Here is an 18318-nt window from a genome sequence, read left to right on the forward strand (position 1 = left end):
TCAACTGTATACCTATCCCCCTTCTCTTTTTATTATTATTATTATTATGAGGTAATGCTTTTTACTTTGAAGCTAAACCCAACTGAAGATCACAAAGGGATTGTAGATGCACACATTTTTTCTGTCTTTGTTTGTGTCTGCAGCATAACATTACTTTAGCCTTCAATGCTTTACGTCCTAATAACTGTTTTCTGTCATTACCGAGGCTCACCTGTAAGCTAGCTTTTAGAAACATTGCTGCCTTGTCTGCATACAACTAAATGTGATGTATCTTCTGTACGTGTGGCTGTATGACTTAAAACTATAATTAAAGGGGTGTTGATTTATACAGTACCAAAAGTCTAAAGAAAAACAGTGTTTTATTTTTCTTCCTCTTGAACATTTGTTGCCATGTGGTAAAGGAGACCTTGTGTAATTCATTCACGACCAATTCAGCAAAGGCTCGTGCTGCACTCATCCTCTGTGGCACTATTTGGCTGCCCACACGCCTCCAACACAACCACCATGAACACACAAAAAAGGCCTTGAAGCGCAACATGTGTGTTTTACTATGACCCCCATTAATGTCACTCATTCAAGCAGTAGGAAGTAACCACTGCTGTGTTCCCATTCATTATACACCCACACAATGGTAATCAGTTGGAGAATGATAGACAGTAGGGTGTGTGTTCATGAGTGGTTATACCCATGTGTGTGTGTGTGTGTGTGTTACTTTGAACGTCTTTTGTCCCAGTTCCTGTGGATTAAACATTTCCGCTGTGTGCTTTGTTAACGGTGCTGAGGGGGGTTTCTTATAATTTTAGCTTCAAAAAGGCAGACTGAAAGTTTCTCGATTAAAAGAACATGCTTTAGTATGGACATTGGACAAGTTTAATTGTTTAATATATTCTGTTGTACATTTTAAATATTCAGATATTTGTTTTAAAGACTTTATTATTGTGCTCCAGTTTGTCTCTCACCTCACCTAAACATAGTGTAATCCTTGGGTTTGTGACCATCAATGCGACTCACCACTAAGAACTGTGCCAGCACTTGCTTTTCACACTGGAAGCTGCATCATGTATCATCCCAACAGGAAGGTTTTCTGTAACATTCACTGGAATGGTTGACAGCTCACTTTCAAAACCCGTCGAGAAGCAAACAAGTCGACTTTCCACTTGAGGGCATAGCGAGAGAGGCGAGGGGACACGGGGAATATGGCTGAGAGAAGGATGGGTCTCGGGGGCAAAGCTCTGGCAGTGGAGGAAGACAGACTCTGACAGGAACTTTGTTACTCTGTTCACACAGTCTCATCCCATTTGCTCCTGCAAACAAGACTGAAACTCGTGGATAAATTATTTATGATACTCCTGCTGCTTTTTGCCACTGTTTTTCTGTTTACTTCTATTGCTTGAATCAGCATATGCTCCAACGCTAAATAAACATAACTCAATCTTTTTCTTATTCTGTTTTCTGTCACTCAAAATCATGAAACTAAAAGTAAAGGGCTTTAGCAGCACACTAGGAAATGTATTAAACTGAGTTTAATGGTTGAAACCCACAGCTCCTTCTCACTACATGCAGTTGGATTCAGTTTAACAGTTTTACTTCATTGCAGAGATTTAAAGCCAAAAACAAGGCCTTAAAAAAAACGTATTTGCATACCTATGCTTTAACTATAATCTCCCCAGACCTTCCCTTTTCTTGTCCCTGAACCAAACTGCACTGCATTGCGACAACCTGAGCTGCATGTTCGTTATCAAAAATCTGGTTTATAGAACATGTTGGCAAGAAGAATGGGAGGGAGAACAAAGATGCTGATTGAACAATGTAAAGCGTGTGTCACTTTATGTTCAGTTTGTTGGATCTGCACAGGATATTTTCAGAAACGTTACCCCTGAGGAAAAGCAGGCAGTACAAGACTTGTGACCCGTGTCCCAGCATGCCAGAGTGCTCACCACAAGCCAGAGATAAAAAGAACAGGAACTGTAAAGTCAGTTCTGTTTCAGTTTCCTACAGTGTGGCAAAGGAATAGAAGATCTTTCTCATAGATGGTGAAACCAGATGGGTTATCTGTTTGGAAATACAGGGATTTTTATATATATATTTTTTTTAACCAAGAAACGTTTTGTTTTGTTTCAAGTTGTGAGCAGCTGCAATGTACTAAATATACTGTTAAAGCAAGTGATTGTGAATGCAAAGATTGAAAATCACAGCACACTTTGTTATGAAAGGCAACATGTCGTATTTATATTATATATTGTAGCTTATTGAAAGACTATTTTATCCTGCCAAGTTGACTTTGTTCATTGATAAGTAGTTGACCATCCAGATTTAAAATTGTATATCCTCAAAAGTTACTGCTATGGCTGTTTTTGGAAAACGCTGGCTGCACAGAGACAAGTAGACCTCACTATGTGTCGTGGTCCTCTTCTGAGGTCCTCATTTTGATATGAAAGGCTTGTTGAATGAACCTGTCTAGATGAAGGGCTGGATTTTGCCACGGGTCACTGCCACAAATGCAAATCTGCCAGAGGTGCTGATGGCTGCTGTCATGTTTTTAGAGAACAGTGAGTGCCTTCATATGCGTCCACACCATGTGTCTTCTAATATTCGAAAGGGTGCATTTCTTAAAGATCTTCAGGACTATCCGTATCAGAGCAGTTTTATAGCTGGCAAACACACACACATTCCCATCCCCATCCATTGCAGTCTCCTTGTGGTCAGACGCAGCTGCGGACAAAACAATCTAAACACTCACATTCCCTTCAAACATACACACGGTCATGCACATGCCTCTTTTTCAACTGCACCCAAACTGTTGAGAGCCTTTCAAACTGCATGTCATGTCAGTCACACCCTCACAGCTATTTGCAAATGTCCACTGATGGCGGAAAGGACTGTTTATTTCTTTTTAAACAAGTGACCACACACACACACACACACACACACACACACACACACACACACACACACACACACACACACACACACACACACACACACACACACACACACACACACACACTCACAGACTAGTTCTATGTATTCAGCTTTCACTGATATGTTTTCCCACAGTTTGTGAGTGAATAGAAAGCAGTCAAGTGTGTGTGCATAGTTTATGGTGATCAGGAACTGGAGTGAAATGCCCTCATTAGTAGGAACGTTAACTTATCAGGCGCAGACTAGAGATATGACCAAGACTCCGACAAAGGAATTTGTCTTGTTTGCACAGTTGACATGTTTACATTGGCTTCATTATGAATGTGTCAGTCAGCATTGGCTTTATTTCTAGATTAATAATCCAACTTCAAACCATTTTAATAAAAGCTTTGGTCCTAAATCACAGATTTTGTTTTCTTTAACATTTCTAAGATTTTATGCTATTTTTTGACTCAAATAGAAAAAATGCCTGAATCAAGGTTTGGTGTTATCCATCATAGGAGCTCTTGCTGTTACTTTAAATCCTGAAGATCTACTGTCATTCCCACAGCCATCCACAGAGTTTGGCTTGTAATCCGAGTCCTCCCTCACACTAGGAGGCACTGTGGCATTAATGATGAAAACGGTGATAGGTTCTGACACACAAGGCATACACAATAACCTATGGCATCAATTCTAAACACAATGCACATAGTGCCCCAGACCCCCTGCCATAGCACTTTAAAATGGTCTTCAGTACAGAACAGGAATAGACAAGACTCATTTATCTTTAGCTGCCAACCAATAATTTTTCTTTGTTGTTTATGGAGCCAAAGCAGCGGCTGTCAATGCCTCCTTTGATCAGATGAAGAATAATCGTCTACTTTTAGCATTTTATTTTCCTTTTCCAAGCTTGGGCCTCTTTTTGTTCCACCCCTCCTTCTTCCTTGTCTTCATGGCCCAGGAAGTGAGGGTCTAGCATGTTGCTGCCCCACCAGTAAGCTTTCCCAGATCTTGCCCGTATCTTCACAGGCAAAGGGACTGATTAGGGCACGAGGTAATGTGGCTCAACTCAGCATTAATTGGCTGATTAACATAAGGACAGTTTAGCACTTCACTGTCCCACACTTGGTCCATTAATCAAGAGAGAGGCCGTGCCAGCTGAACCGCTGCCAGCAGCTCTACACAGACCACTATAAAGAGAATGGGAAGAGGTGTGGGTTCAGCCAACCGCTTAAAGGGAGACGTGATCCACTCTTTGGCCAGACACAGGACTGCAATCTTTACAGTGACACTCTCTAAGAAGAACGAAAGCAGACTTTAGTGTACATTAGCAGGAGGGCGAAGTTCTTGTATGTGGAAGACCAATAATTAAGTAGTTTCGACCTGGCTTGTCGTGTACGTGCATGCATCTAATGATTCTATTCCACATAATGAGTCACAGTGCAAACATGGAAACATGGACTACTTAATGTAAAAACAAGTCTGGTCCACATTTTAACTAGATTTTTTATTTTTTTTCGATTTCTTCTTTCATGAATTAAACATTGCAAACGATTTGAGCTTTTCATGTCTAATCACACCCGCCGATCCCATATCATTTCACCACATCAAAGGATTGCAGAGGGCGAGGAACCCCAGAAACATCTGCCAGCTGTCCATATGCAGCATTCCAGAACCAGACATGTGTCTCCTGTTTTTATCTTGCACCTCCAACACCGATAGCATGAACTAAATATTATTACTATTTTCTCAATGACAGAAATGAAGTGATGGAGATGGCCTCAGCACTTTTTTTAACACTTTAGTGCCAAAATCCAGTTATTTCTTGGCCTAAATGTATGTTTTCCGACTTTTTATAACCAAACCATGTGCAACCTAATGCTCATTGGGCTGATATGTATAGCTGAATGCACACACACACACACACACACACACACACACACAGCTTCTTGCAAAAAATTTAACAAGTACTTTAAAGTGTTTAACAGGTTCTACATGGAAGCAGTGTAAAAAAAAAACAGCATTGCTCAGATATTTCCAAGGCTCTTCATTTTACAAGATAAATCAGTAGCATTTCTATGACACAACATTCTACCCCAAAAACACCTTGAAAGAACCTTGACCTTCCATACCCGCAATTTTTGTGTTGTAACAAGTCGAATTGCACGTCTTCTCTGTTTTGTTCCATTTCTTTTCATTACATCTTGTTTGACTTGACAGCATTATAAATGTCTTCCAGAACCATTGAACTGACTTCTGAGGAAAGCTTAATCTATGTATTTCTTAGGCCTCTTGTTTGTCAAGTGGTTGATCAGAGACGGTTCACAGTTTGGATTGAAGGGGGCTTTGAGCGCTCTCATGCTTTTTATAAAAAGTAGGCTTAGCTCGCATGCATTTGAGCACCTCCCAGCCCTGTGGATGTTTGAGTCTGCCATTCAACTCTGGTGTGCAAACAGGTGACATACTGACAAGTGATGACTTGGTCTTTTTGTAGGGTTTATCCCGTGCACCTGGGTTTCCCTTTGCAAAGTGAGAGAGATACATTGTTTAGACCAGCTGATGTTCCTGTCAGCCAAAGCCATACAGCTGCTCAGCTGTGTGTGTTCTTGTTCCTGTGTTTAGGCACACTCCTGAATCTCGAGTAAACACAGCCAATGCACACGTGTAGTTGCTGTATCGCTCCTTTCTGACCTTCAATGCCCTTCCGATTGTGGTTTTTTGCACGCAGTTAGGAGTTGTGAGGATAGTAAGGAACCCAGTCACCCACAACGTTTTCTTTTGATTTTACTTAATTTGGTGCTAATGCGGGCCAACTACACAATATTGACTGAGTGAAAATAGCAGTCACATCTACGCCATCGTTTCCCAAAACCTCTTCCACCTGTAAACACGAATACAGGCAAAACACACTTTTAAAACATCTTAACCCTGGAGGGCATTTTCCAAAAGCTCAGTTTTCAATTATCTAAAAACTCCACCACTTATGTGTAGACAGAACAAGGCCGAATATCTAACTCCGATGCTTTTTTTTCTGATTGCCATTGCCAAAAAGTATTGCAAATGGTCAAATCTCTGTATAGAAAAGGCAGATCCGATTAGACTGAACAAATTCCAAGTTAGGGAAAGCTCTAATCCAAACTACTCAGCCCTTGAATTTTTACTGCGTCGGTGTCCCAATAAATAATAGCATGAATATCACAAAGCCAAGTTATCTTCCGTAGCTTCCATACAAGAGTAGGAAATGCCTGCCTGCGGCCTGTTATCAATTGATCCCTGGTGGTTGGCAGTAAATCACGTTCTGTATGGTAGCTCCGAGGATCTGGCAACAGAACACCCCCTCTCCTTTGCTTCTCACTTTGGTCTTTGTTTTCCGTCCTCATCATGTGGCAGATAATTGTCGCTACAGTTATGGGTTTTATATAGTCTGTGTGTGTGTGTGTGTGTGTGTGTGTGTGTGTGTGTGTGTGTGTGTGTGTGTGTGTGTGTTCATAATTGAAAGCAGCAGTCAACTCCATAACTTCCTGTTCAATCTCTAAGCTATTTCTCTAAGTATATGCAGAGGTTATCTATAGGGTTTGGGGTTGGCATTGATTCAGTCAGTTTTGATGGAACTGTATCGTTATCAGTGGCCCGGTCAATCCATTCATCCATATCCGAAACCTTTTGTTTGTTTTGCTGTAGGTACGCTACATATCAAATATGCCCCATTTTGTTTTGCTCCACTGCTCAGCATTGTCAGTGAGTGACTCAGAAATGAACTGCAGAGCTTGCAATATAAACAAAAGCTGGCAATATCAATTGGATTTGTCACGGTGAGTCAGTGAGTGATGTGAGCAAAGCTACATCCGGTTAAAACAGACAAATAAACAAAGGTCTGTTTTTCTCTATTTCATAGACATTTTATTCAGCCTTCTAAATACTGAATCTAATAATATGCAGTGCTTTGGCGTTAGCTTACATTTTTTGTGGCAACTTTATTCAAGGCATATTAGCATTAAGCAACTGCATTAGAGTATACACTGGTGTACACTAGTCAGATGTAACCAACTGGAGATTGAGCTTGTTGCTGAAAGCTATAACCTCGACTCGTGAAGTCCTTTCGATTTTAAACTGACCTTGAACCAAACTTTTAGACCTACCTGTAGCAACACACACAAGAACACAAATGGGCAAATCATTTTAATGCCATCACTATAACACATGGCAGTGCTGGGCGTAAATAATGACATGCGCTGAGAGGGCCACTGACGTGAACCAGATGAGGCACTTCGACTTAGAAGGCAAGAGAGGGAGGAACGAGAGCAGAGCAGGACAGACTGTGAAATGACAAAACAGCATAGACAGAAGGTGGACTGAGTGACTTTGACATTCAAATCATATTATCCGAATACACACACGACAGGATCATCCAAACATTGGCAAAACTGTAGGTTTTCAAATACTTTCCTCGAAATTCTGGAAAGTATTTCTTTTTTGCTTCTTTAATTTACTGTACAGGTGCCTTTATATACATGTGTGGACTGTGGAGCTTTGCACAGAGCACTGGTATTTAGTATTTTGGTATTTTCTTCTTTTTATACATGTAAGATGTTATTGGAAACAAAATTGGACTCTTTTTTTATGTGAGCAGTGTTGCAACGGGCTTGGCCCCGGGCCTACTTGAGGCCTGGTTCGGCACCACTCTGGCCACAAAGTGCATTTCTCTCTCAGGCGGCCCCTGACCTCCTGAAGCATTTCCTGACCCAGGAAATAGAATTAACACCTCAGCCCGGGCCTTGAGGTCCCACCACAGCCGCCTACACAGCTGTCCCATTAGCCCGGCCCAGTCCAGTCAGACCCAGCTAGCTAGTGCTCCGCTACAACTGAAGCAAAGGTGGAAAAGAAAAGCAGGAGGTTTTCTTTGGAGCATATGGAGAGAGCTTTTCCACCACAAATGTTAATGTCTTTGGGCGCTTGCTTGAAGGGTTTTAGTGCCTCTGCAATTTCAACAGTAACTGGAGCCAAATAAGGAAACATATTTACTTACCTTTTTACTGGTTGTAGGCACGACCATCAAAGGCTCAATTTCGATTGTTGCTGTGTTGTTAATTTTTATTTTCAAATAGTACTATTACTATGCTTTGACCAAAGGGTAGCATCATGATCCACTTCTAGCCATCCCCAACGGCTGAAATGGAGATTTGTGGTAGGCGTTTCAGCAGTCATTCTCATGGGTTTAGATGTTCCTACCAAACTCCAGATCTCCTTTGAGGAAACCAAATTGTTATCAAACATGTTTGATCTTTGCGTTGGTCATTTGTATTTCGATCTCGACTCCCAAGTCCCAGTCGAGGATTGTGAGATATCTTATGCAGCCCACTCCCTAATGTTCTTCAAAATAAAAAATCTAGACAAAATGAAATGCAATGCCTGACAGCCAGTTTTTTTAAATAATATAGTGGCTTTCCGGTGTCATGAGTGCAGTAAATCTAGGCACTGGGTTTTAAGAAGAGCAACGTGGAAGAAATCTGTTTATTAGATATTTTATGTGAACCATATATCAGAAGAGATGGATCTTGATATCCTATAGTCTAAGTGCTTAATCTGTTTTCTTCATTAGTCAAAGGCTCTTATACACACATCTATATCCATGTGTGCGATAACACACACACACACACAAACACACACATACGCGCACACACACAGATTAGCCAGTTCCTGCATTTAAGCACCCCATGTGTTTGCATTTTAGTCACACATTGCCAATCTCATGGGAGCACTTTGAAGCGTACTCCTCCAGAGCAGATCATAAAACAGGAGTATAAGTAGTTTTTCACATAGTTTTATCCCAGGACACCCCCCCCCCCCCAACAGCTCAATGCCTCCACATTCCATCTCCAGTGCATTTACTATCCAAGTGCATGGTGGGCATTTCATTCAGAAAATTTCTATGAACGTCCCTTAAGCAGATGTGGCATAGAAAGACTCAAAGAGGCAGCCATCTTTCCAGTCACACCTTTGTTTGTGTGCCTTTTCAGAATGGTTGAACTTCAAACCTTTGTTCTTCCTATGTACTGTATCTCAGCCCAACCTCTGCACTTAAAAACTCCTGAATATTTACATTTTTATCACCACATCAGTACCACTACCTTTTTAGAGCTGCCGTGTAGGAGATGTGCAAGAAAATGACTTAAATGCATCCATGTTGCTTAAATTCTACTTAAACACCTATAGTGATGACTTTCTAAAGTCTTAAAGATAAAGTGTATGTGCACAGGAAAAATATGGATGTGTTTATGGGTTTCCTGCATTAACCCACTTTTTTTTTTGTCTCCACAGTACTTTGAGGTGCCCTTCGACTCCAACATGAACCGTACAAAGAACCGGCCGCTCGTCAGAGGTCAAATCAGGTAATCAGCTTTCTGTATTTTTCATATTTTTCATGAACTTGTGTGAAATATTTGGCATAGTAACCTCCATGTGTGCTTTTTATCGCTTTAACAAGTGAAGGAGGAGAGACGGAACAGCTCAGCATGAGTTGGAGTTCAGTTCAGTATAGATGCAGCGCAGCAACACCACATTAAAAAATACTTAGCCACCCAAGCTGCCTTTGGTACAATTCATACGGCTACATACTCACTGACCTTATCCTTAGCTAGTCTTTCCAGGGAGGTAACATGACCCCAACAACTTGTGATGCCAAACGCCTATGCGTATTTGAAGGCAATATTATAATCGCACTTTAAATAAAACAGTAGCACTTCTCATATTGACTTACACAACCTTCTGTTCCACTTTTAGTTATTGAATTTGTATGGCCCCTCAAGCAGAACTGTAGCTGTGTATGTGGAGTAGCAGCGGCTGCCTGCCATAGGCCTTAGGTGCCAATAACAGAAACGCATGCCAGCAGTGAGGATCCCTCTGCTTTACACCTGTCGGTCGTAACTCGAGCTCGTTGCCAGGTTTGGAAGGAGGAGGTAATGGTGTAGTTTACCTGTCCACCCCTTATGTTGCTACCTTCACTGTTTAGATGTCAGATAACCTTTTGCATTGGTGCTCAGTGAACTGCGTGCATCGCCACGCTCCTACAAATCTGACTCAATGGCTGAATGTGCTCGTCTCTACCTGCACAGATAGTCACCCAAGCATGAAACAAAAAACCACAAACCAACCACATATCCTCTGCAGCCATTGTCCATGCCAGGAAACTGCCTCCTTAGCATTTCACTCTTACAGGAACAAGCTCCCACCTCTCCTTTCATTTTCAGTCAGGAAGAACTAAAGCAAACAACCTGTTGACATGAGAGGATTAAATGCTCCTCTAACAGTCCGATCCACATACAGAGCTGAGCTAGAATAAACTTTTCACATGGTCAACATTTCAGTATTTAAAATCCATTTTTAATTGGTTGTATGTATTATTCATATTTCATGACTTACTAGATTTTTTATAACATGAGCTGTAAGCTGTAATCACCAAAATAAAATAAAAAGACAGACCCGACACACTTTACTTTGTGTAATGAAGTTTACATTTTTTCAATGAACTTTTCCATGATTTTCTAATTTATTGAGATGTGCATGTATAGCAGCATTGCCACTTTATGACTGAACAGCCTGTTGGTAACATAACTGGACTTTACCCTACAGCTATCTCATCCTACTTTCAGGAATTTCTCCACTGGCACGCTTTTTTAAAAGTGGACTATCGTGCTGTTGAGCTGGTGATTGAAGATGTTCTTCCGCTGTCTAAACACAGCCTCGTCTATCTAGCTTTTAGTGTTTCCCTGAGAAGAGGTGTCAGTCTTTTTAAGAGATGTATAGAAACACCAGATATCTCTCTCTTCGGCCCTCCCTGCGTCTCTCTCACACATACAGTCTTCAGACAGCGAACAGATGGGAGGCTGGACTGTCCTGTCAAACAAGCCATCACTAGGCCACATTTTACACATTCTCCATGTTGACTTCAAGACAGGGCTGTGTAATGACGCCCCTTCCAATACATCTGTGTTACTGCCGGAGTCTTGTTTTAGTATGGGACACAGCTTGTCATTGTATGTCAGGGCTGCAAGAGTGTCATCATCTTTCTCATCTTTTATTGTTTGCTGTAAAATGTGGATCGCAGTCCCTCAAGCTTTGTAGAAGTTTAACAGGGTTTGAGGTTACCACATGTGGTGATGTTGAACAAATATTAGTTACGCATTTATTTTGCATTTTTTCCAATTTTGGAGCCTGAAGATAAAGATTTTGTCACCTTTGTGTGTGTTGTTTAAACGATTCTTCTTATCTGATCAAGTCGCTGTCAGTCGGTCACACTAAGATTGCTTCATTCATTTAACAATCATTTTCCATTCCACTTCAATTTACAAGGTTTTCACCCACATCTAATGGTCTTTTTTGGCAAAGGAAGTTTCATTTGTAAAGATAACTTCAAGAAATAACTTTCATTTTAAACAAAGTTTGATTTTAAGTTTTAACTGAATGATAATGAAGAAATATGATATTTGTAATAGGAATTTCACGTCCTGCTTTGCTTTTGTTGTTTGCCATCGTATCCAATGAATTTCAGCATTTTCCCCACAAGTTGCATCATAAATAGCAAAGCAAAGTGTTTTTTTACGGATGCCTGTTTCTGCTTTGATACAGTAGCACACTAGAATGGTCCTCTAGGAAAAGTCATTTCATGGTGTTCTGAGTATTTACCTTCAATATTTGCTTCTTCTGCTTGTCCTCAAGGGAAAGAAAATGTGTGGAAGTAGTGCTTGTATTTGAGATGTCTCGTGTTTGTAGGTTTTACCAATCTACAGTATGGTCTGTTCCCATTTCTACACCAGTCCTTGAAGCTGCTGTGTTCTAGGCACGGTTTTGAATTTGGACAGTTCAGGATTTTACAGTTTACTTTGCCCTTTCATGAGCACTTGAATATTTAACAGGCGTCTTAGTTTTAAGTCAATTCATCCTGTTTCTTTAACCTAATAGGGTTTTGCCTTTGGTCTAACTAAACGGCCACGTCATTGGCTTTGTGTATTGACATTACCCACCTGATGTTAGGACTGAGGCTGTGTCCTACTGTAAGCAGAGGACACTTAGCCCACCTCAGACCATGTGACGCTGCGCCCCCCCACCCCACACACACACACTCCGACCCCCACTGAGCTAGACTGTCGACAGCCCACAGCCAGCCTGCACGGCCCCACCTCAGCCCACATGAAACACACATAACCACTAATCACATTAATGCACCAATCGCCCTGCATGGCCGGCCACACCACCAAAATAAAAGCCCTGTTTGCTTTTTGAAGAAAGGCTGCGTTCGGTCAAGATTTTAATCTTACCCTCTCTTTAATTTATGGGGCATTTACTGGTGAATTTGAACCAGACCTCGCCATCACTGCTTTCAATAAAAGATGAGAGGAGGAGGAGGAAGTAGTCTTCATCCGGTTGAAAGCGCCTGTGTGTGCCGCAGTGGTTTTCTTCAGCTAGTTTTGATCTCAGGCGTGTGCACATGTTCTTTATCTCGCGGGGCTACTTTTATTCCTGACAAACTCTTATCAGATGAGCTTCCTCTAAGCCTCCTGTTTTGAGACTCAGCCATGCAAGGCTGCTGACTGTCAAGTGTGTGGCCCCCTGTGGGTCTGTGCGCGCCTGTGTGTGTGTTTTGAGCAATCATCGTCTTATCTGGTGACTGCACAAGCCGACACAACTTTATCATTCCATAATTCCTATGACGTTGATGTGCTTTTGTTTAAGCCTGCAGATTCTCAGTATTGTATTTTACCTTTTTATCAAAAAAAAAAGAAAACTTCTGACAACTGATCTTTTAGTTTCTTATGCATTTCTTCCCTCTCTTTCTTTCCACCAGTCCCCTCCATGCGGTGTCCTTTGCTCTGGCCTGTGGAGTCCCCGGCCTGACTCTTCTCACCCTGGCAGTCAATCCGTTGACGGGCTTCCTGGGCGCCATCAACATCTTCCTGTACACCTGTTGCTACACGCCGCTCAAGAGGCTGAGCATCAGCAACACCTGGGTGGGAGCCTTAGTAGGAGCTATTCCTCCTATCATGGGCTGGACCGCCGCCACAGGCTCTATGGATCTAGGTATGACTCACCGGCTAAATTAATGGAATATTTATTTTTAACAAACAAAGTGCTTTTCTCTGTTTTATATCAGTGAAAATGATATGTCTTTGGTTTTGGTCTGTTGATCGCATTAAGCCATCAATTCCACTTTGTTCTCTTGGAAAGTGAATTGGACTTACCGCTTTTTTCTGACATTTTATACAAGGAATTGATCAATTGTCGAAAATTATCAAAAATAATTTATACAGATTTATAATAATTTTCACCCCAAGTGTACACAGACGATGGGACATTCATTAGCCAATCGACAGAATGCACACATGCCCAAAACTCACCCATTCAAGCTTCTCAAATATAAATGATTGCTTATTGTCTAAACTAATTTAATTTAAATCTTTTTTTCTAGACCAAACGATGACTCAATATTGAAAACAATTGTTAGTTGCAGCTCTGCTTTAATCACTTTAATGTGTTCCTTGATTAAAACATGTTTGTGCCTGGTTCCTGTTGAGTTTAAATGTACTTATTGTGAGATGCTTGGTGGGGGGGCTTTTTCTGCTTGTTTGCTGGACACATTAAGTGTTCTGTTATGGCAACGGTATGAAATGTGTTTTTGTCGTGTTGCTTCCCTGAGAAGCGCTCAACACAAGTTTATATTTCTGCTACAAATATTTGGTTTGCCCTTTCCACATAATGAACATATTAGCCTTTACATCTGTCAAATGAAAGCGGTTCTATCCGTTCAATTTCCGATGTTGAAGGAGATGGCCATTGAATCCATGGTAACTCATCCACGTTCATCAAAGCCTTAGAACACATTTAGCCTATTCTGTGAGCGGAACCTTCCCCTCTGAATAAACGTTATCAAATGATTAAGCCAAATGAATACAGCAAATACATCTACATGGCCAATGTTCTCAAAATGTCCCCTCCAATCAGCAGAGTCCAGTCATTTACAAGCACAAAAAGTCTCGAAACTGTTTTAATATGCGATTTGACATGTTGACCAAAAGCCAGACAGAAGAAAAACCTGTACTTTGTTTGTCGCTCTCTGAACTAAGTGGAATTTTCTGTTGTTTGCTGTCCTGACTCACTAAATAGTACTTTAAGTAAACATAACAAAAAGTCCACAGGTTATGTGCGTCAACCTTACACAGATTATGAAACACAGGCGTTTTAGAGTGGGTGGGTCTGTGGGTCGGTGGGGGTTCTTGACTTCCTGTAGGTTTATACACTTGTTCTTCTGGTTTTGATCCATACATGAGTCATGACCACAGGTTTACAGTAATGAGGAACGGAACCGGTAATGATAATCTGCAACATTTGTGTTACTTCCGACAATATTTAATGTAACTGTACATTAGAGGGAAAAACTGCGGGGTTAATATTTATGTAGTGTTGCAAAAACTGGCTGGCTATGTTTGAGCATAAAGCTAAGCGCATTTTATTCTCTATCATTCACTCATTAGCTGTATGAAAAGTTTAGTTAACTAGAGAACATATTTTGCTGCATTGTCGGATTTTTTATAGTACACACTACACAGCATTTTATTGGAAAAGTTGAATTTTTTCGTTAAAATGGTGCCAGATGTTTTTGGTTATTTCTGGGTGAAATATTCTTGGAGGAAGGATAAACATTTCTCTTGGTTTTTTTTGCGAGATATATGTGTTTGAAAGAACTGCCTTGTATTGTCATTATAAGATTAAAGAGGAGGTCCTTTCATCCACATTTGGCACGCTGAGTGTGAATTAAACCATCAGCAGATTAGTTTCCGTCCCTCAGTCTGTACTTCATTAATCCCCTCCTTCGTAATTCTTAAATCTCTCCCTCCCCCCCCCCAGGTGCCTTGCTGCTGGGAGGTTTCCTGTATTGCTGGCAGTTCCCCCACTTCAACGCTCTCAGCTGGAACTTGAGGGAGGACTACTCGCGCGGGGGCTACCGCATGATGTCGGTCACCCACCCGGGCATGTGTAAGCGAGTGGCCCTGCGTCACAGCCTGGGCTTGATCGGCCTGTCCACCATAGCCCCTGTGTTGGATGTCACCACCTGGACCTTCCCTATCATCTCCTTACCCATCAATCTGTACATCAGCTACCTGGCCTTCCGCTTCTACCGCAAGGGAGACCGCAACAACGCCCGCAAGCTGTTCTTCTGTAGCCTGTGGCACCTGCCTATGCTTTTGCTGCTAGCGCTAACCTGTAAAAAGCCTCGCAAAGATCCAGAAGAACCAGCATCTATAGCCCTCGCACTGCCAAGCTAACTGGCTGATTTTAAGACATCTGAGACCTTTATCTCTTCTGAGACACTCCCTCAGTGTCACCCGTAACCACTTATTGTGCTTGGAAGGATGGATTATTTTTAACTATGTTTTCATTTAAGCAAAGTGGTACTCCGCAGATCAGGAAATGAGCTGCAAATGGTTTGGATCAAAAATAGCTGATTGACAAAGAAAAAAAAACACATAATTACATCGGGTTGTAGTAATAATTTCAAAGTGTATATATTCTGTATTTATTTATGTTGGGGCCCATCAGTACCTCTCTTATGTTGTACATGACTGATGTTTAATGATCTTGTAAAGTGTAAATCGCTCCTATGGATCCACACACACAGGGATCACAATCTGTAGATTACTAATGAGAGAAGGGGGGGGGGGGGAGGTGTGTGTTATGGATATGAAGACATCATGTTATATCAAACGATTTACATTTGGCGTTCAGTCAGTGTATGAATATAGGACAAATATATATTGTGAAGCAGCTACACACACACACGCACACAGCGCCTGATATCTCTTGATTGTTGTTCAACTTTCACTCAAACCCTGTTACTTGACAGTTTATTTTACGCCTCTATGCATTTTGCTACTCAGCAAATGCACTGATGTGTCTTCTTTATTCCTTTACATAATGCAACACGGTTACTTCTGCACGGTTGGCCTGCACCAAAACTAAGGGAATAGGTGACCCCTGTGTGAAATACAAGGGCAAATGTTCTCTAACAATAAACTCATCATTATTGTAAATCTATGTTGTCGTCATTTACTTTTTACTGTAACTTCTCTCTCTCACACACACGCGCACACACACACCTTGTTAGGTGCTGCTGCTTATAGCCTTGGTAGATACACTCACTTTAAGCAAAATCCCCATCCCTCCAATAAGCTCTATTTAGCAGGCCACGTCCACACCTGTCAGTCAACATGTGCTCCACTTCCGCCCCTTTACCCCTAGTTTTGGTATTCGGTTACATTTCCATCAGCGCACTCGAGAGAATCAAGCGCCCCCTTTCCCGTCACTGCCATCCTCCATCCATAAAAGTAGGACTGTGGGATTTAGTCCAAGGCTGAGAGAGAGAGACCTGAAACGGCTCGACATCCTCGTAAAAAGCAACGTCCGACCGGATCCAGAGTTCCATATCAAGAGAGGGGGAAAGGGGAGCGTAAGAGCCAGCTGCTTTACAGTCGGGAGAAAAGTTGGGGAAAAATACACAGAAAAACACACCCAACTTCAACTTGTGCGTAGATTGAATGTCGTAGCCAACCTCCAGGGCTCAGTGTCACAGCCTGTCATGGTTTACAACGTCCGCTCCTATAGGGGTGGAGTGATGACTGGTGCTGTCTTGTCCTATCACTCAAAAGAACAAACTTTTTTCAATGTGTCCTTAACTCTTAGTGCTACTTCTACTTGTGAGGGTGATGTTTGAGGATGTGCATTATATTTAGTATTCAGCATTAGGCCTATATAAATGAGCCTTCAGCTGCCTGATTTATTAAGACTCATCCTACAGCTGCAATCCTCCTCAGATTATTCAACAGGGACGCCTCGGAGCTGCTGTTCTGATGAAAGGTAAATTCATCTTAATTATCCTTACCCTTGAGCAAGTTTATCTTTACATTTAAGACATTGAAGTTGTTCAAAAAACTTTTCTCAAACTGGTAATTAGGGAATGTTAAAGCCCCTCTCCACTGAAAACTGTGTTTTAGTAACGTCACTGTGAAACATGTATGTCTTCACTAGATATTTTAGTTTTGAGGCCAACTTTAACTTTTAAGGAAAACAACCTACATTTAAGCCAATCATTTGTGGAGAAAACGTATCTTAATGAAAATGTATCTTTCTTAAGTAGGCCTATACAAACTTCATATTTGAGTTGTACGTAATAAGGATGTCAAACAATAAAAGTTTTACCAACTTATTCTCTACCAAGCGGATTTAAAACCAAGTCGGTGGAAATATTGATTCAAACATTAAACTGTGTAAAACTGTCTGAAAAACTTTATGAACCAAAAATGATTTGGCAAAACTTTTACTTCTTAGTACGTAGAACTCAACATTTCAGATGTGGAAACTTTAAACCTCCAGTGCACATAATGCTGACTTGTACTTTTCAGTGAAGGTGGAACTTTTGACCAGTAATTAAAACTTTGTATTTAATTAATTATATTTTAGTACAGGGATGGAGTATGCAATTTCCAGACTTTTTAATGAGGTAACTGGCCTTTTTGTTCCACAGAAGAGCATACCAGACACATATTATAACTCAACAGTATTTTATACGTATTACAAGATGTCTGGAGGTGATATTTAAGTATTTTAGTGACTATGTATTTGATCAATCATGCAGGGATACCATGAAGTCATGTTAGGTATAATTCATTATTTTACATAAAAGAGTGAATGGTTAGTACATTTTTTTTTTTGTACTTTAGATCTATCACTTGAACTCTCATGCAAATTGAAGAAAAACTTCAAAAAGTCCATGTATCATTATTCCTTAAGCCAACAGTATTCCATGTTCTCCTCTCTCATTTCCAGGCATAAAAACATTGAGGTTTCTCTCTTTTCCCACTGCTGATATCAGTCATTAAACGCGCCATGTTGTTTGCCGCACAGTGCGAGTCTGGACTTCCGTGCCAGAGTCAACAGACTGAAGAGCAAAATATGCATCTGTAAACAGGACAGAGTCCCCGAACGGCAATTTTGCACACGACCCCAGTGGGGGCAGCTTTAATATCCACAGACTCAGATCAGAGGAAGGGGAAATAGTGTACAGTACAACAGCTCGTGTTCCTCCTTCAAACCAGGCAATGAAATCTCAGGATGACTGATGATCTCTGGCCTCTCCTCAGAGATTGTCTTTTGCCCAAAGAGCTGCGGTAATCCTTGAGCAATATTTAGACTGAATCTACACAACCAGCATTGTAAAATCACTACCCCTTTAAGGAATTAAAAAAAAACTTTCAGCATACCTAGACTGTTTAACACGGTGTGAGGGAACGTCTCGTAGGCTCATCACGAGGAAAATAGACTATTAAATGACATGAAAAGACAAGTTTCTTCTTTTAAAGTTAATTC

At 41.1% G+C, this 18318-nt stretch overlaps 1 protein-coding gene across 1 annotated transcript in view; it reads left to right on the plus strand.

Annotated features, from left to right (window-relative positions):
• cox10 (cytochrome c oxidase assembly factor heme A:farnesyltransferase COX10) overlaps positions 1 to 15724 on the plus strand; it is a 30889-nt gene extending 15165 nt beyond the window's left edge. The window contains exons 5-7 of the mRNA XM_080048867.1: positions 9223 to 9293; positions 12746 to 12978; positions 14803 to 15724. Coding sequence (XP_079904993.1) covers positions 9223 to 9293; positions 12746 to 12978; positions 14803 to 15221 — 723 coding nt within the window. The 3' untranslated portion in view covers positions 15222 to 15724. The remainder of the gene's footprint in view (positions 1 to 9222; positions 9294 to 12745; positions 12979 to 14802) is intronic.
• The last annotated feature ends 2594 nt before the right edge of the window (positions 15725 to 18318 follow it).

Source organism: Ammodytes marinus (genome assembly GCF_949987685.1).
Source record: "Ammodytes marinus genome assembly, chromosome: 20".
Lineage (NCBI taxonomy): Eukaryota > Metazoa > Chordata > Actinopteri > Uranoscopiformes > Ammodytidae > Ammodytes > Ammodytes marinus.